Genomic DNA, 15472 nt, shown 5'->3' with positions numbered 1-15472 from the left:
TACTGTGTATAAGTCTGGAGCCACCCTTTATATTTTATTTCCAAGGAATCAGACTGACATGCACCTGACAATTTGCCTTAATGTAAATCTGTCTCTTTCTCTGTACCTTTCAGTTTTTTCAAGGTACCGGATAAGATCCAACCTGTGCGTGCCAGCCTGACCATGCATTTGATTGGATACACTAAGTTTCTGCCCTTTGGGAGTCATCTGTTAGAGTGGCCAGCTGGAAAACTGACTTCTTTTTCTGTTACAACACTGGTTGAATGTTGGAAGAAAGGTATGTGTTGGAAGGTTGATGACAAGGTAAGATTTGAGGTGCCCAATTTAGTTTCTACACAGTTTCTTTTTGTTTAAACAGCGTTTGGTGCCAAAAACCCAGTTTTAAAATGTATCTTGTCTTATTAACAACCTGTTTCCAACACAAATAATTTGCATTTAAGTTTTTTCTTTAAATAAGATATATTGTCTAAGAGGATTCAAGTTGTGAATACAAGCTGAAAAATTCTGTGTAAGACTGCATGTGCTTTAACAGGCTATTTCCTGTTTCCAAAGCAATATACAAAGGTCGCCACTAGATGGCAGTGTGGGCTCATCAAAGTTAAAAACATCAGTTGTAAATAATTGTTTTTAACATTCAATAAATTTCTCATGTTATGCTCAACTTGGTAATTGGAGATAGAAAAAGAGTTAGCACACAAAGGTCACTGTTTCTTGTTTGTCTGCTGGAGTTTTTTGGGGGGATTTTTTTGGTTTTGTTTCCTTATGTTAAATGCCAACATTTGATGAACAGCCTACTCATTTAAAACACCCATTGGAAACATATTTGGCACAAGTTTATATAAGACAAGAAACTGCAGTGAGATTTCTTTACTTCCTTGTTGAATCATCCTTCTGACATAAAGACTGAAACCATCACTGGTTTGTTTTTGTTTAGTCTTTCTTTTGAAAATACACAATCCAACCTCTAAAAGGCACGCAGACCTAAGACAGCGCAAAACACAGCCCTGCCCTGTTGGCTCTTCATCCCTTGAAATTCACCATTCTACTTTTAGATCTGTTTGTTTCAAGTGGCTGCCGTCTTTGGCCTGGCAGGCTTCACCTGGTGGCTTTGCAGAGGTTGCAGACACCAGGTAAATGTGGCACTTAACCGTGCATGGTTTGTTGACACATCAGCCAGCGCTGCATCAGCAGTAGATATAGTGTGAGAGAGCCGGTGCTGTTAAAGTCAGTTATTCAGCTTGTTCAGATTCTGGCTTCCTGATGTGAACAGAAGTCAGGCAGCAGATGTTTTACACTGCGGCCGTTACCCTCATTTCCTGGGCGGAGAGTTCTTTGCTCTATTAGAAGACTAACAGGAACAAGAAAAAAAAACAAGAGTTAGAAAGAGAGAGAGAGAGAGAGAGAGAGAGAGAGAGAGAGAGAGAGAGAGAGAGAGAGAGAGAAGTTATCTGAGCTCAGAGCACCCACAAATCACTTTGTCACCAGCAAGCTCTGACAGGCAGCAGCAGAGAGGCAACACAAGGGCAGAAAGACAGTCAAAAAGAGGTGTGAGCTGAGAGTTGAGTCAGTGGAGACTCAAAGGCGAAGTTGTGAAGAAGCTGAGAAGGCATAAACGAGTTGATACCAATGGGTGGATAGAGAAGAGAGAAGATCTCCAAGGGGCTCAGGCTAAGAGGGACCGTTGCTCCTGCTACTGCTGTGGTTACAGCTGCTCTGTCCGGATGGTACTCTCATGTACAGAGAAGGTGTGTCAGACTTTAAACTCTCTAACATGAGGATGGTGTTCCCTTGAGACAAAGACTTGAAACTTCTGATTGCAGACTTGCTTGGGTTGTTGTCATTTCAGCCGTGGTACATGGAAAGCTGCAGTGTTACATTATGTTTGAGAATGAAAGGACAGATGAAGAGACAGCTGCTCCGCTGGTGAAGCAGGCATGACTTGGAGGTATTAAAAGCCATTTCTGGTGTACTGCACAGAGATCACATGCTATTACTGGTTAAAAGCGGTAGTCACAGTTTAGAGCATTAAATGTTTGTCACATGTTTTTCTGTTGAGGGTAGAGAAGTTTGCGACTGATCTTGAATAAGTTTTTTTTAGTACAACACTATAGTTTCTTTGCCTTCCACTGTGATACTTGATTAGCTTTGGGCTGATTCAAAGCTCTTAAGAGCCTTCTGGCCTGAAAAGGAAACCAGAGGTCATCTGATCACACTTCAGAAACAAAGAAATAAGAAAGTCATTTTTCTTCTTGAAGTGCAGCACATCACAGAGCTATTTGGAGGCTTTTTGAAAGGGCATATTCCACATTAAATCTATACATTATAGTCTTAAATTTATCAGTAAAAATACCTTGGGGTTTGAGCAGGGCAGGGAGCAGTGTCAGGTTAAAAGCCTGCAAAGCGGAGCTCTACCAGTCATCATTTTGCTGGTTGTTCACCATTTGCCTGACTTGCCTCGGGGGACATGTAATGAGACACTGCTTGCTGAGCGATACAGCGCTGAGTTGACTTGTGGAGGTGTATAAACTTGCTCTGAATAAGACAGTATTCAGGTTAATGTTGCTGGTGAAAGCTTGAAAACATCTCAATCACAAGCTGGATGATTTGAGTGCTGTCGTATTGTTCTGGAAGGATGGATGCTGAAGAGGCGTTGTGAGTCTCTGTTTGCCTTCGTGCTTGGATGGGCTTTTTTTAGCATTTGACAGCTCTACTCTGGACTCCCTTCAGAGTGCGGGACGTCATTGGATTACCTGTGTGGCTGAGTCAGAGGCTCGATGTTTGCATGCTGGGATTCTCTCCACCTGCTTCTAAAGACACACAAGAGTTAGGTGGTTTTCCCTGCAGTAGCGACAGCTGCTGCATCCATAGTTGTGAATTTTCAGGACTCTCCACACTGCTGCAGTTGTTCTGTTGTGTGTAAACACTTGCGTCAGTCACACCTTTCCACGGAGTGATTCACTGTTCCCTAAGCATCTTCGACTGGAGGCAGGCAGTCAAAGAAAAGGTGAGGGGAGAATTTGCTGAGATTCAAACTGTACAAGTGGTTGAACTGTAAGGTTGTCAGTATGAAGCTGGGCTTCCTGCTACTGATGGCAGGCTACATGTTGGGCAATGTAAGTGGAATGTCCACATGTAAGACTGTGGACATGGAGATGGTGAAGAAGAAGCGCATTGAGGCCATTAGGAGTCAGATCCTCAGCAAGCTGCGTTTGCCAAAAGCTCCTGAGCCAGATGAATCTGGAGACAAGGAGGCAATTCCCACCGACTTGCTCTCACTCTACAACAGCACCAAGGACATGCTGACAGAGCAGGAGGCTGAGATCCAGAAGCCCACGGAACAGGTGGAAGAGGAGTACTTTGCCAAAGTGGTACACCAGTTCAACATGACCAGTAAGTACAAGATAATTCACACATGAATCATGAATCCTTGTGAAATCTACCTCCTTGTGACGCCTACATGAGCACAATTACAGATTAGTCAGCTCTTTAACAGCGTGCTTAGTTGACCAAATCTTTAATCTGTAATGATTTTTATCAAAAAATTGTGCAAATACACATGCCTGAGCCATTTCTACCTCTTTGTTTAGGTACATAATGCCAAAAGTAAGTGTTTCTTATGTAATTAATGTTTACATTTTTGGCCATTTTACTATTGTTTCCATATTATTAACCGTTATCTCAACCATTTATTAAAAATCAAAGATTCTTTTGATCATTTTCCAAAGAAAAATAAAACTGTAAAGAAACAAACTCTTGCTTCCTTCTTAGTGCGAGCTTTAAAATGGTTAATTAATACCTTTTTGAAACACATCACTAAACACACACAGAAAAGTAAATATTATGTAGGTGAAGTAAAACACTGTCATTCCTAGGTCTTGTATGTACAGTTGCTTATGGACAAGTGACTCAGAGGTGGTCGTTGGGCCAGAAATCAAAGAAAGACATTTTCACAGCCATAATTAACAGTACAGGGCCTTCACATTTCAGAGGTGTAACTGGGACAAAATCAAAGCAGCTACAGCTCCAATAATCAGAATGTTTAAATCTATCAAATTCCTCGTACATCTTCTGATCTCCACCCAACATCTCCAGGCAGCTTGAAGAGTTCAGAGATCACAAGAGTTACAAGCTAGCAGGACTTTGAGCTGCATCTGCTGTGATGCAAAGAGTTGCTTTAATAACATGCTCAGTATTTTCACTGCTTTATTAGCACTGTTGGTTTGGTGATTATACTTTGTGTACAGCCAAATGGTTTTCAGCTGTAATTATGCAACAACTCTCAAACTGTTATGATAAACTTTTTTTTTAGTTGTTGTTTGGTTTCAATGCTCCATTGTTTCCAACATGCCTATTCTTCTCACCTTATCAGGCAGGCATACGTGTTAAATCCCCCTTTTATCCACCACATCAAAAGAAAGACTTGAGTGGATGGTCCATGCTCAGGAGTGTGCACACCACAGGGAGAACAAAGCAACTTTTAAAATGAAGGGTTTGATTTTGTTCTGCTCAGATGAGAACCAAAGAACAGGATGGCAAGCAGAAAACTGAGATGAGAGTAGACGTGAAATGCACCCTCTTGCCCTGCCACATTTTTTCTTTCGGTTTTCTTATTTTCTCTCTTGCTATGTCCCAGGGGAATTGGGATTTTCCTGTATTGTAATTTGAACATTGGATTCTCACTTGCTTATCCTGTCATTTTTCTCCGTCATAACTCTTTCTCTTTAACCCCAATGCGTTTTCCATTTAGTTTCCCTGTTTCCTTGACAATGATTAACTGTTTCTGTTTCTCTGTTTGCCCCTCTCTTTCCTCTCTCCTTTGGGCTTTCTGAGCCTATTATCGGCTTGTTTGCAGCCTGTTTGTGACAGGACAGCTCGGCAGGAAGGAAGGCAGGCTGATGGCCACTGAGATGTTGAGTGACTCAGGTCCGGTATAAGCGGTGCCCATGGGGACCATGTGTTTCCTACCTCCGTGGAATGCCAGAGAACACCCATCCAATGTCTTTACTTAGTGCAGCTCCTTAAAACAAAGGCGACTGGAAAAGGAGAACGCTGAGAGTATATTTATCTAAGCTTATTACAAGCTGTTTCGCAATTATTAGTAGTGTTCTTTTTTTCACGACTTTAACACACAAGCAAGGGAGTGACGGAGACCATCCAGCTTCTGCTTTTCTGTGAGAACTAAAGCAGTGGTTTTAACAAGGCAAAGTTAAATTGCCAATGAAAAAAAAAGTTGTTTTTTTTGTTTTGTTTTTTAACTCATTAACAACTCTATTCGTCATTTCATCTTGTGGTTTCTTTTTTTTTTATTGTACAACTCACACTTTCCTGAAACCTCAAACAGCCCATGGCAATGCATATTTGTGTGCACAGCATTAAAAAACTTAATAGTTTTTGTCTCCATCACAATAATTATCTGGTGGATTAGGCAAAATTCCTTCAGCCAGTTAGCAGTGGCACCCATCCCCTGAAGACCACACAAGTACACCTATCCTAGTTAACATAAAGTTAATCCACATGTTCGGTTTGTTCACAGACAGATGCTTTTGTTTCTACTTCTGGAAAAAAAAAACACTATTTCCAAGAAATCTGTGCACCGCTCTGGAGTACTTGATATATTTACAAGTAAATTCCCTGAGCCTTTTATCAGAGGACTGGTAATAAGCAGCAATCAGTGTGTGTGTGTGAGTTAAACTGGTTGAGGTGAGGAAATAGTGCATTGATAAGTAGGCTGTGGGTGGGTGGTGCTGAGTTTTAAGGAGGCAGACATTTATTCAGTTGCTGGAATCTGATTCCTCCCACTGGTAATTACAGAGCTGTCTCCTTACCTGTCACAACAGCTGTCCCCGGCTTACCTGTGGATAGGCCCTGGTTCAACACACAAATCCCCCCTTCACACCCATGTTGGTAAGGAGGCTTGGTTGCTATATTTACCCTTATCTGGAAGAGGGTGACTTTATTATCCCAGCAGAGCCAGAGAGGAAAATTTAAACCTCATGCCCCCAAAAGAATTGAACTTATCAGCTGAATTTCCCTGATGGGCCTCTAGAGATAGTGCAAGCTGTGTTAATTGCAACGTAGAAGTGAGGATAAAGCTTCACTGTAATTATGGCACTGCAGCAAATATACTTCTTAAGGGAAGTGACTTAATTTCCTCTTTCACGAACACTTCTCTAACTCTGAACACGTTTATCTCACTTTTGTCCAGCTAGCTGGAGACCATGACTTTATGTAATGCTGCTGCTTGTTTGACTGTTCGATTCTCCTGTTGTGACGATCTGTGTTTCCATTCATTTACTTTCTTTAAGGTACTTTTTAACATTTGACTATGCTTTGGTTGGGACCAGTAAAATGTCATTTCATTTCCCGTTACACTCTGCTTCAGCTCTTTTCAGTTTCAGTTTAGCTTCACTAGAATGGTTGAAACACTACCTCAATCATGACCCAGATGGTGATAGTGATAGATGATATATGAGCAGCTGTAACATAGAGAATCCTGGTACAGCCTGGATCAAGTATGTAGCACAAGTATGCAAGGCTGGGTTGGGTTCCTGTCAAAATAATTCCTGGACTTAAGAGCAGAGAACCCTGGCTTTGGCAGGCTGAGGCAGAGTAGAGGATTTGGACCAAGGCCAGGCTTTGCGGTCCATTGATACACATCTCCAATTTCTCCACAACCCCACTCACACCACAGCACTCCTTACAACTGTGAGTTTAATTCATATGAGTGTATTCTCTGCTGTTATCACCTTCTATTCCCCCTCTTTCTTCTTGCTTTCTTTCGATCGTCTGCCTTTCTGAGCTTGTCTTCGTACCTCTCTATCTGACATTTTCTTTTGTAACATAAACCTGTAGATTTGTTGTGTTCAAACCTTCAGTAGCTTGGCTCTGCTTTTTGTCAGACTGTAGGAAGAACGTGGTTCTTGCTGCCTTGATTTGGGAAGACTTGGGGATTGAAGCTGTGAGTGCAGGCTGAAACAGAGAAAACAAAAACCTCTCTATGGTCAAATTTACAGCAGCTGGAACAGATGAATATTGGGCTACAGTTATGATTATTGAGTAACACTCTCAACTCAACCTCTGAGAAGCCTGAATAAGTGAGTTTGCATTATGTTTACTAAAGAAAAACAGAAGGACAAAGTCCTCAGAATGTTGTAGCCTCTTACATAGAGGTTCTGCCTAAAAAATGAGCACATATTAAATAGATACTGGGTCATGTTTATAGTTAAAACCGGTTTATTAGTGATTGTATTATAGGGCTGCAATACCCTTACTTCATGCAGCCATCTGAAAGGTTGTCATCTGAAAGTTTTTATGATAAAGCGCATGACTGATGACTGGATGTCAATTATACGTCAGCTTCAACCAATCACCAGCGAGTCACCAGCAGGTTAAAGCCACTAAATGTATTGTATCCTGAATTTGGAATTTTGTCATTTTAGCGTCTCCATCTTACTTTTTTGAGGCCAGAAGTGACATGCAAGCACGGGTCTGACAGCTTAGAGGCTCTTCAAGTGAATGCTTGGTCACTTTTACACTAAATAACAGGACTACTCAATTCAGTCTTACAAGGACTACAGTCCTGCAGGTTTTCAATGTGTCCCTGCTCCAACACATCTGACTCAAATTTCATGGATCCAACAGCCTATGGAGTCAATGACTCATTAATTTGAGTCAGGTGTATTGGAGCAGGGATATATTACAAACCTGCAGGACTGCAGCCCCCGAAGGACTGAACTGAACAGCCCTGCTATCTAACTTTTACACCAGACAGTTGTTTGCTTTATCACTAAATGCTCAGCCAAAGGATGTCCTTTTTGCTCTACACCATTACATGCTGTCAAGCCTGCAAAGCTGAGTGTGTAAAGAAAAGTGTTGCATTATGTATGACACTGCATGCTACATAATATGCTGATTAATCAATGCAGTGTGCTCAGCCAGAGGCTTCTTCAGCTCTGCTTCAACACAGAACAATACAGGAGGCCATTCCTGCCAGCAACAATAGCTCCACACAGTGACTTTTATGAAGATTGATAACTATTACAGAATCTTTTATATGCCTCAAAAATATATTATATACGTAAATTTACTTTAACTTAATTTTAGTTGGCCAGTTCTGAACTTCCGAAGGAGATTAACCAACCTTTTTGAATCTTGGCTGATTCAGATTAAAATTTTTATTGCTATAATTGAAAGCATACATTTTTGCTTTATAACTTAAAAGAAATTGGATGAGTCAAACTATAAATGACTTGAACATTTAGAAAAAAATTGCATCAGGCTGCGAGTCTCTGTCGTTTATTACAGTAACATGTATAAAATCGATGCATATGTAAGTCTCTGGTGATCATGGTTTTGCAAACCTTGTGAGAATTCAGCTGTCTGGTATAGGAAGAATAGTTGTGTTACCATCTTTGATTTGTTCCTGTACTAATTTAGAAGGGATTATTCAATGACCAAATTGCGAGTGTTGTCTGATAACTACTATGCATTGCAAAGCAGCTGGATTATGGTGAAACGATCACAATTACTGAAGAATGCATTTACCAGGTTCCAAGCCTTCCATTGGTGGCTACAACATGGGCTAGTCAGCGTTCTATGCAGGAACGCAAGTAGTTCTGTATAGTTGATCTTACTGCTTGAAGTCAGCATGTGATAGATGCTTCAGTCTGCTTTTTTCTCACAAATTTTAGGGATATTTTTAGATATTTTGACATTACAAACTATTTGGCACATAACATTCCAGAACTCTCCATGGCACCATGATGTCTGTTTATTTCTACCGCTAATGCTGATTGGTGGTAAGCAACCTGGAGGAAAATTGTGTTGTTGGAGGAAATAAGAGAAACATCACAGGTGTAAGGTCAAGCTATTGCTTCCTTATAAACGTGAAGGTTGAGCTAACATTTATAGGTATATTATGGTAAACAGTATTACTTGCATAGTTACATTTTCAAACATAAAGAGCCTGAACAACAAAAATAACCATAAATGACTCAAATATAAAAGAAAAAAAAATAACACAAAAACTTTTTGATAAGGTTGGTTTGAAACCCTTCACTTTATGATAGCATTTGATTGGGTTTAACTTATTACAACAGTTTGCTTTATTGAAATAGTTTTAACTATACAAATGACTATTTGTCCTTCTTTAAATCACACAGAAAAAAATGTCACTGACAACTCCAGAACAATGTACTTCAACATCTCGGCGATAAGGAGCAGTGTGGGTGATTACCGCCTGCTGACCAGTGCAGACCTGCGGCTGCTCATCAAGAGCCCTTCAATCCCTGACAAGCAGCGAGTGGAGCTGTACTATAGCACAAAAACCTCGGTCCACTACCATGCCTCCCACTTCATAAGCAACATTATGAGAGATAAATGGATTTCTTTTGATGTCACTAAACCCCTGCGGACCTGGCTTGAGGATTCAGGTGAGATTAACCTTTTCAACTCATGTTTTTTCATTTAATTTCATTTATTTATTTATTTCACACATGGCTATGCACAACATCAAATTACAACAGAACAACAACAACAAAACACTTCTTGTTGCACCACCATGATAGAAAAGGAGCAGGAAGAAGTTATACATTGTACATACTGTTGTCTGTTTTCCAAATAACTACTTAACAAGTCTAAGATGTTAAAAGAAAATGATCAATAGTATGAAATGTTGTTCTAAGTCAGTAAACATGCCTGTTGTGTAATTATTGTTATCAATTGCAGTTGTAATCTCTTCCACTATTTCGATAAGTGCTAAGGCTGTAGATGTGTTTGTTCTGAATCCATTCTGACTCTCTCTCAGTAACTTATTCTTTTCAATAAAATTATCCAGTTTTTGTGCAAACACTTTTTCAAGCACTTTTGAAAATTGCGAAATTAAAGACACTGGTCTATAATTAGAAAAATCATGCTTATCTCCTGTTTTAAAAGGGGGGTAACCTTTGCAACTTTCATTAGATCTGGAAAAGATCCATGTGGAAAGAAAGATTAAAATAGAACACAGTGGTTTGCATATGCAATCAATCGTCCTTTTTACAATAACCATGTCTAACCCGTCACTATCAGTACATTTCTTGTTTTTAGATTTTGTTACAATTGATCTGATTTAATTTTCATTCACATCTCCAAAAAACATAGATTGCAACACTTTACAGCCTCCATTCCAGTTACCCTCTACTTGCTCCTCACCTGTTTTTCCAGCCTTGCAAAGACTAGGACCCACATTAACAAAAAAAGAATTAAATTGATCTGTGGCTTCATTCATGTCTTTTATAATCTTACCATTGTCATTAATGAAATAAGCAGGCCGACCCATGGATGCAGAGCTTTTACCTATTACCTTATTTAAAAATTTCCAGGTACCTTTGATATTACTTTTATTTTCCTTTAACTTTTTGTCATAATAATCCCTCTTAGCTTGTCTCAATATGCTTGTGTTTTTAGTTCTGCCAAAAACACTTGCCAACCACATGAACATTTCTCAATGTTTTATTTGTTTGATTATTTATTTTTTAACCAGAGGATGAACAAAGCTTCCAGCTTCGTGTGTTCTGTGAATGCGGCGAGCCTGTCAGCAACTTTCAATTTTTCATCTCTGGGATAACGAATGGTCGCGGAGACACAGCAACTATGAACGCAATGACTGAAAAACATCCTTACATCCTCACCATGTCCATCCCTCAAAACATGAGCAGTCACCTCAACTCACGCAAGAAACGCTCCACAACTTCAGCGTAAGTAATTCTCTATATATCATATTACTGGCCGGTACTAGTCCTTCTTGGAATAAACCTTTTACACTGACTTTCTGTGATCTGTGAAGTTCTTAAACTAATATGTTCACAACAGAACACAGAAAACATGCCAAATGTTCAAAGTAAGACAGTTTACTATCTGCAAATATCCAAGGACTGAGGAAATTCACAGCTGGACCTTTGGGGGAGGAATGTTGCCCTATTCTGGCCTGATTTAGGATTCTATCTCCTCAATGGTCTGCACTGTAGGCAGACTAGTCCAGCGCCTGGACTCTTCTCCTGTGAAGCCATGCTGTTGTAATAGATGCAGTATGTGGTTTAGCATTGTCTTGTTGAAATCTGCAAAACCTTCCCTGAAAGACATCTGGATGGGAGCAGATGTTCTAAAACCTACCTTTCCAGATGTGCAAGTTGGTAATTCCATACTGACAAATGAACCCCGATAGCATACAGACTGAGCGCTTAAACATGATCATTTTAAACCCGATCATGTTGCTGCCCTTTTGCCTATTAACCTAATTAGATGCAACATATTCCACCAGCTGATTCTTCTTAGTACTGCTTATTTTTCCAGCCTATTTCTGCTCCTGTCCCATTTTTTTATTATTATTATTTCAAATTCAAGATCAGGTAATATTTTAATGAAATAGCAAAATGTCTCACATGTAAACATTTACTTTCTAAAACAATGTTGTAAATAAAATATTGGTTTTAGTATTACACAAATCATTGCATTCTGTCTATATATGAAATTTCCCCAACATCCTAATTATTGTCAAATGGCATTTTAAAGCTGCATTTGTGCTTAACCTCTTCTTCTCAAAGCTTATTGTTTTCTGCATCCTGTCTGAAATGACATACCCAAAATAAATTAAGTATATCTTCACAACTACATGGGCTGTATGTGTAATCTTGGTTTTAAAGGAAGCTGGGACATGTGAGATTATGACAGAAGTGTCAGAAGATATGTATTACTGTGTTAAAGTAAATTCTCCTGGAACACAATAGAAAATGTAAATGTTATCTCATCCTAAAAGAAAACCACATTACTTTCAGTGAAATCCAGAGGACAGCAGCCCAGTTCATCTAGGAATGAGTAAAGTGATGTCTGATCAGGAACTGTGCAACAGTAACAGCTAAAACACTGAACCTGAACAGTTTTACAAATGTTTTCATAGAGGTGTTACATAGTTAAATATCTCAGAAACCCATCATCTGATTCTGATTATCAACACATCTATCAGTAGTCAGAATCAGGAGAGTTCAGGGATAGCAGAAACACCATGATGCAGAGATCTTCAGTATTGCACATTTTCATGCTGCCACCTGTACAGGGAGCTCTTGTGAGGAAAAGCTTAGAAAGTATCAGCTGAATAAAAAAGTCCTGTTCATACACTTTTCAAGTCTATGGCCACTTTTAATAGCTGTATGCAGTGTCTCGGATAGAAGGATTACCGTTAAGTACATTTGTGAGGGGTAACATAAGGGCTTTAAAATGGACTGATTTAAAAATAAAAAGTAGCTTCTCTGTACTGTCTCAACCCTTAAAGGCGTTTTCCTGTTTTCTGTTATGCAGCCCGACAGAGAACTGCTCTGTGAAACCTTTGTACATAAACTTCAGGAAGGATCTGGGCTGGAAGTGGATACATCAGCCCACAGGCTACTATGCCAACTACTGCATGGGATCCTGCACCTTTATCTGGAATGCTGAAAACAAATATTCTCAGGTATGTATACTATGTACTATACAAGCTTTTTCACATCCTGAGAAGGATTCATTGTTTTTGTTTTTCTTTTAGGGATTTATTGTTAGTGAGTAATGAAATTCTTTATAAAGTAGAACAGATGAGCAGTCTAGGTGTCACATCTCAGTAAAAGGCTTTTTTTCCACTCATAGATTACATATTTACATAAATCACTGCCTTTTACTGGTTTATTAAAGCAACAACTTTAGCTACCACTAGCTTGGTTGTTTTTAGAAACAGAAGTGACCATAGATGGATAAGAAGGTGGGTTTAGAGACTTTACTTATAGAAGTCATTACTTTAAGGGACCTGTTTATTTAAACATTGATTGTTGAAACCTGATTGGACAAAGATAACCATCAACGCACTGATCAGAAAGCGTGAACATAGATAAAACCACTATAATCATCTGTGAGAAGAAAGAGTTCATGAGAGAAGATAGGGGGCAGTCAGTGCTGTAACTCATGTCTGGATGACTACATCTACCAGTGCACTGAAAATGTGCAAAAACAAGGTTTGTTATTTTTTAGTTTACCTTTTGTTCATTTTTCAGTAAACTCTGGTAATTACTGAACATTACTTAACTTACAAAAACATAACTTATTTTACAAATATGTTTAACAGCTGCTGAAATATTAAAAGTGCTGAAGAAGAAACATTAAAAATGATATTAGCATTTATCTGTGATGGCTGCTCTGGCTGATATTTTGTTGGTGATGAAGTTCTGAGCTTCTTTGTTCTCATGGCGTCCCCTTCATTTTATTACTTACAGATTTTGGCTCTGTACCAGCATCACAACCCGGGAGCCTCTGCCCAGCCGTGCTGTGTTCCCCAGACGCTGCAGTCACTACCAATCATCTATTATGTGGGCAGGCAACACAAGGTATCTAAACTGCAGAGTCAACAGTTTAAACAGAATATTTCATGTGAAAGCACCTCTTGCATATGACTTACAGCTGATTTTCTATTTTCAGGTGGAAAACCTTTCCAATATGATTGTGTCTTCCTGCAAATGTAGCTAAAACTCCAACACAGCCTCTGCCCTGCTTCCTCTAAAAACAAGCTGCCATGGATGAAGTTACCTTTGATACTACAGAGACTAGCATCTAATAAGAAAAACAGATGATGTGGACAATGTGAAACAGAATATTTTCAGTGGTCCCCCTGCAAGCTTTTCTCCTGCATGCTCTGCTATTACCACAGTGGACAAACATCAAACTGTGGACATCTTTACATAGACATTGTAGATTTTTTTTTTTTTTTTTTTTTGTATATACTTTTCCTTGCAGTGATAAAAACAACAGCCGTTAATAAATTAATTTATTTGTTTGATGGACAGATGTGAAAGTATTTCAGTCTAAAATGGAGACAGGATGAGGATGATTTGTTCCATTCAAAAAAGGAGGACTAAAAAAAGCACAAAAGGACCAAAATAACCTTGATGGAACAACTTCTGTTTTCAGAGACGGGGCATTTCCATTTGTCACAACAGCTTCCAAAGGAAGCGATAGTAAAGGGTGCTTCATCCCAGGTGGAAAAGGTGGTTGTTGGGGTTTTCCTGGAAGATAATGCTGCAGGTGTTCTGAAACTACATCGTAAAAAAAAAAAAAAAAAAACGTAGGGATAGTCCGATCCAGGGAAACTCCCTCTGACTTCTCAGCTGACAGAACATTTCACAGAAACCATCCATCATTTTTTTTTTTTTTTGTTTTGGTGTTTGTTTTGAAAGCCATGTGCCAATTCTGTCAGCATGTTTGTGTTGATATCTGAATGTCAGACTGTCCTTGAAGCTTCAGGCTAAAGTAAAATAAGAGGTTGTGCGAGTGAAGACACCATGTTGTTTTCTATGTCGAGCATGTTGGCTGTAAGGGTCAGGGAGATGTGCCGGGGTTTGTCTCCTGGAGGCCATTCAGCCATTTTTTTCACCGCCATAGCAAATTATTGCCTTTTTTGAGCAACTTTGAAGAAAAAGCTTTTTTTTTTTTCTTTTTAATGATTAAATTTTTATTACATGGTTTCTTTTGAATAATAAAGCAACACAGTTTTTCAGCTTTTCATATTTTTATAGTGCACTTACTATTGGAAATTTGTGTTTGTACATATAAAAATTTGAAATAAACGTGTTAAATTATGTCTTCAGAGAGTGGAAAGTTTTGTGATCAAAATAAAACCTAATGAGATGTTTCCACTTGTCAGAGAGATGGGTGGTGTCGGTGTGTGCATGCTTGTCAGCACATGCACGTCAACCTCTAGGATGTGGACACGAATGCTGCAGCCCTACACAAAATTAGTTTTTTGTAATTTCAGCTTGTAAAATTGAAACTTTGTTGGTGTTTTTCAGTTTATGGATGAAAAAATGGGACATTTAATTGAAAGTGTAATTTGATTTCATGCTAACGGGTAACTTCACTTAGAAAGAAACACTTAATGAATATTTGACTGTGTTAGATGTATTTAATCAAATTGTTTTCCTATGAGAATATAAATACTATAAAGGCAAGTTAAGCCCTTGTGCAACGACTGCCTGCTGTCAGAAGATGAATATACCAGTGGAAAAGACAGTCCGCTGCCAGGTGTGTGTGGACTGTTTCTCGGCAACAGCTGGATAGCTGTGGAAAACTCTGAACTGACCCACGAAGAGCAAATCCTTCTGGACTTCATCGACTTAAAAGCCCAGACGCATATCCATATTGTTGATGCTACCTTTATCTAGGGATGCATGCAATCCCAACATTTTTTACTACCCATGCACCTTGTCCACCCCACCCTGCCAGCCCCCACCCCCTGTGCCTCTGTACTCAAGGGATTACTGTCAGCCCACAAGGCTGAATTGGGAATGAGGAGAGCAGGCCCAGACCCGTTGGTAAGTCCCAGACTTAAGGGCAGTGACTGCATGGAAAATTAAACACACTCACATACACACTGTTCAAATACACATAAAAAAAACACTGAACCCACTGACACACAGCC

General features: G+C 39.3%; 1 protein-coding gene across 1 annotated transcript; it reads left to right on the top strand.

The window, feature by feature from the left end:
* Positions 1 to 1438: 1438 nt before the first annotated feature.
* On the top strand, positions 1439 to 14641 carry tgfb1a (transforming growth factor, beta 1a). The gene is made up of 6 exons (XM_041994947.1): positions 1439 to 3390; positions 9162 to 9431; positions 10523 to 10736; positions 12334 to 12484; positions 13275 to 13385; positions 13477 to 14641. The coding sequence occupies exons 1-6, from the start codon at positions 3066 to 3068 to the stop codon at positions 13522 to 13524; spliced, it is 1119 nt and encodes a 372-aa protein (XP_041850881.1). The 5' UTR covers positions 1439 to 3065; the 3' UTR covers positions 13525 to 14641.
* Positions 14642 to 15472: the final 831 nt, after the last annotated feature.

Source organism: Melanotaenia boesemani, chromosome 9 (assembly GCF_017639745.1).
Source record: "Melanotaenia boesemani isolate fMelBoe1 chromosome 9, fMelBoe1.pri, whole genome shotgun sequence".
NCBI classification, from domain to species: Eukaryota; Metazoa; Chordata; class Actinopteri; order Atheriniformes; family Melanotaeniidae; genus Melanotaenia; species Melanotaenia boesemani.
The sequence above is the reverse complement of the archived record's forward strand: the minus strand, read 5'-3'. Positions and strand labels throughout refer to the sequence as shown.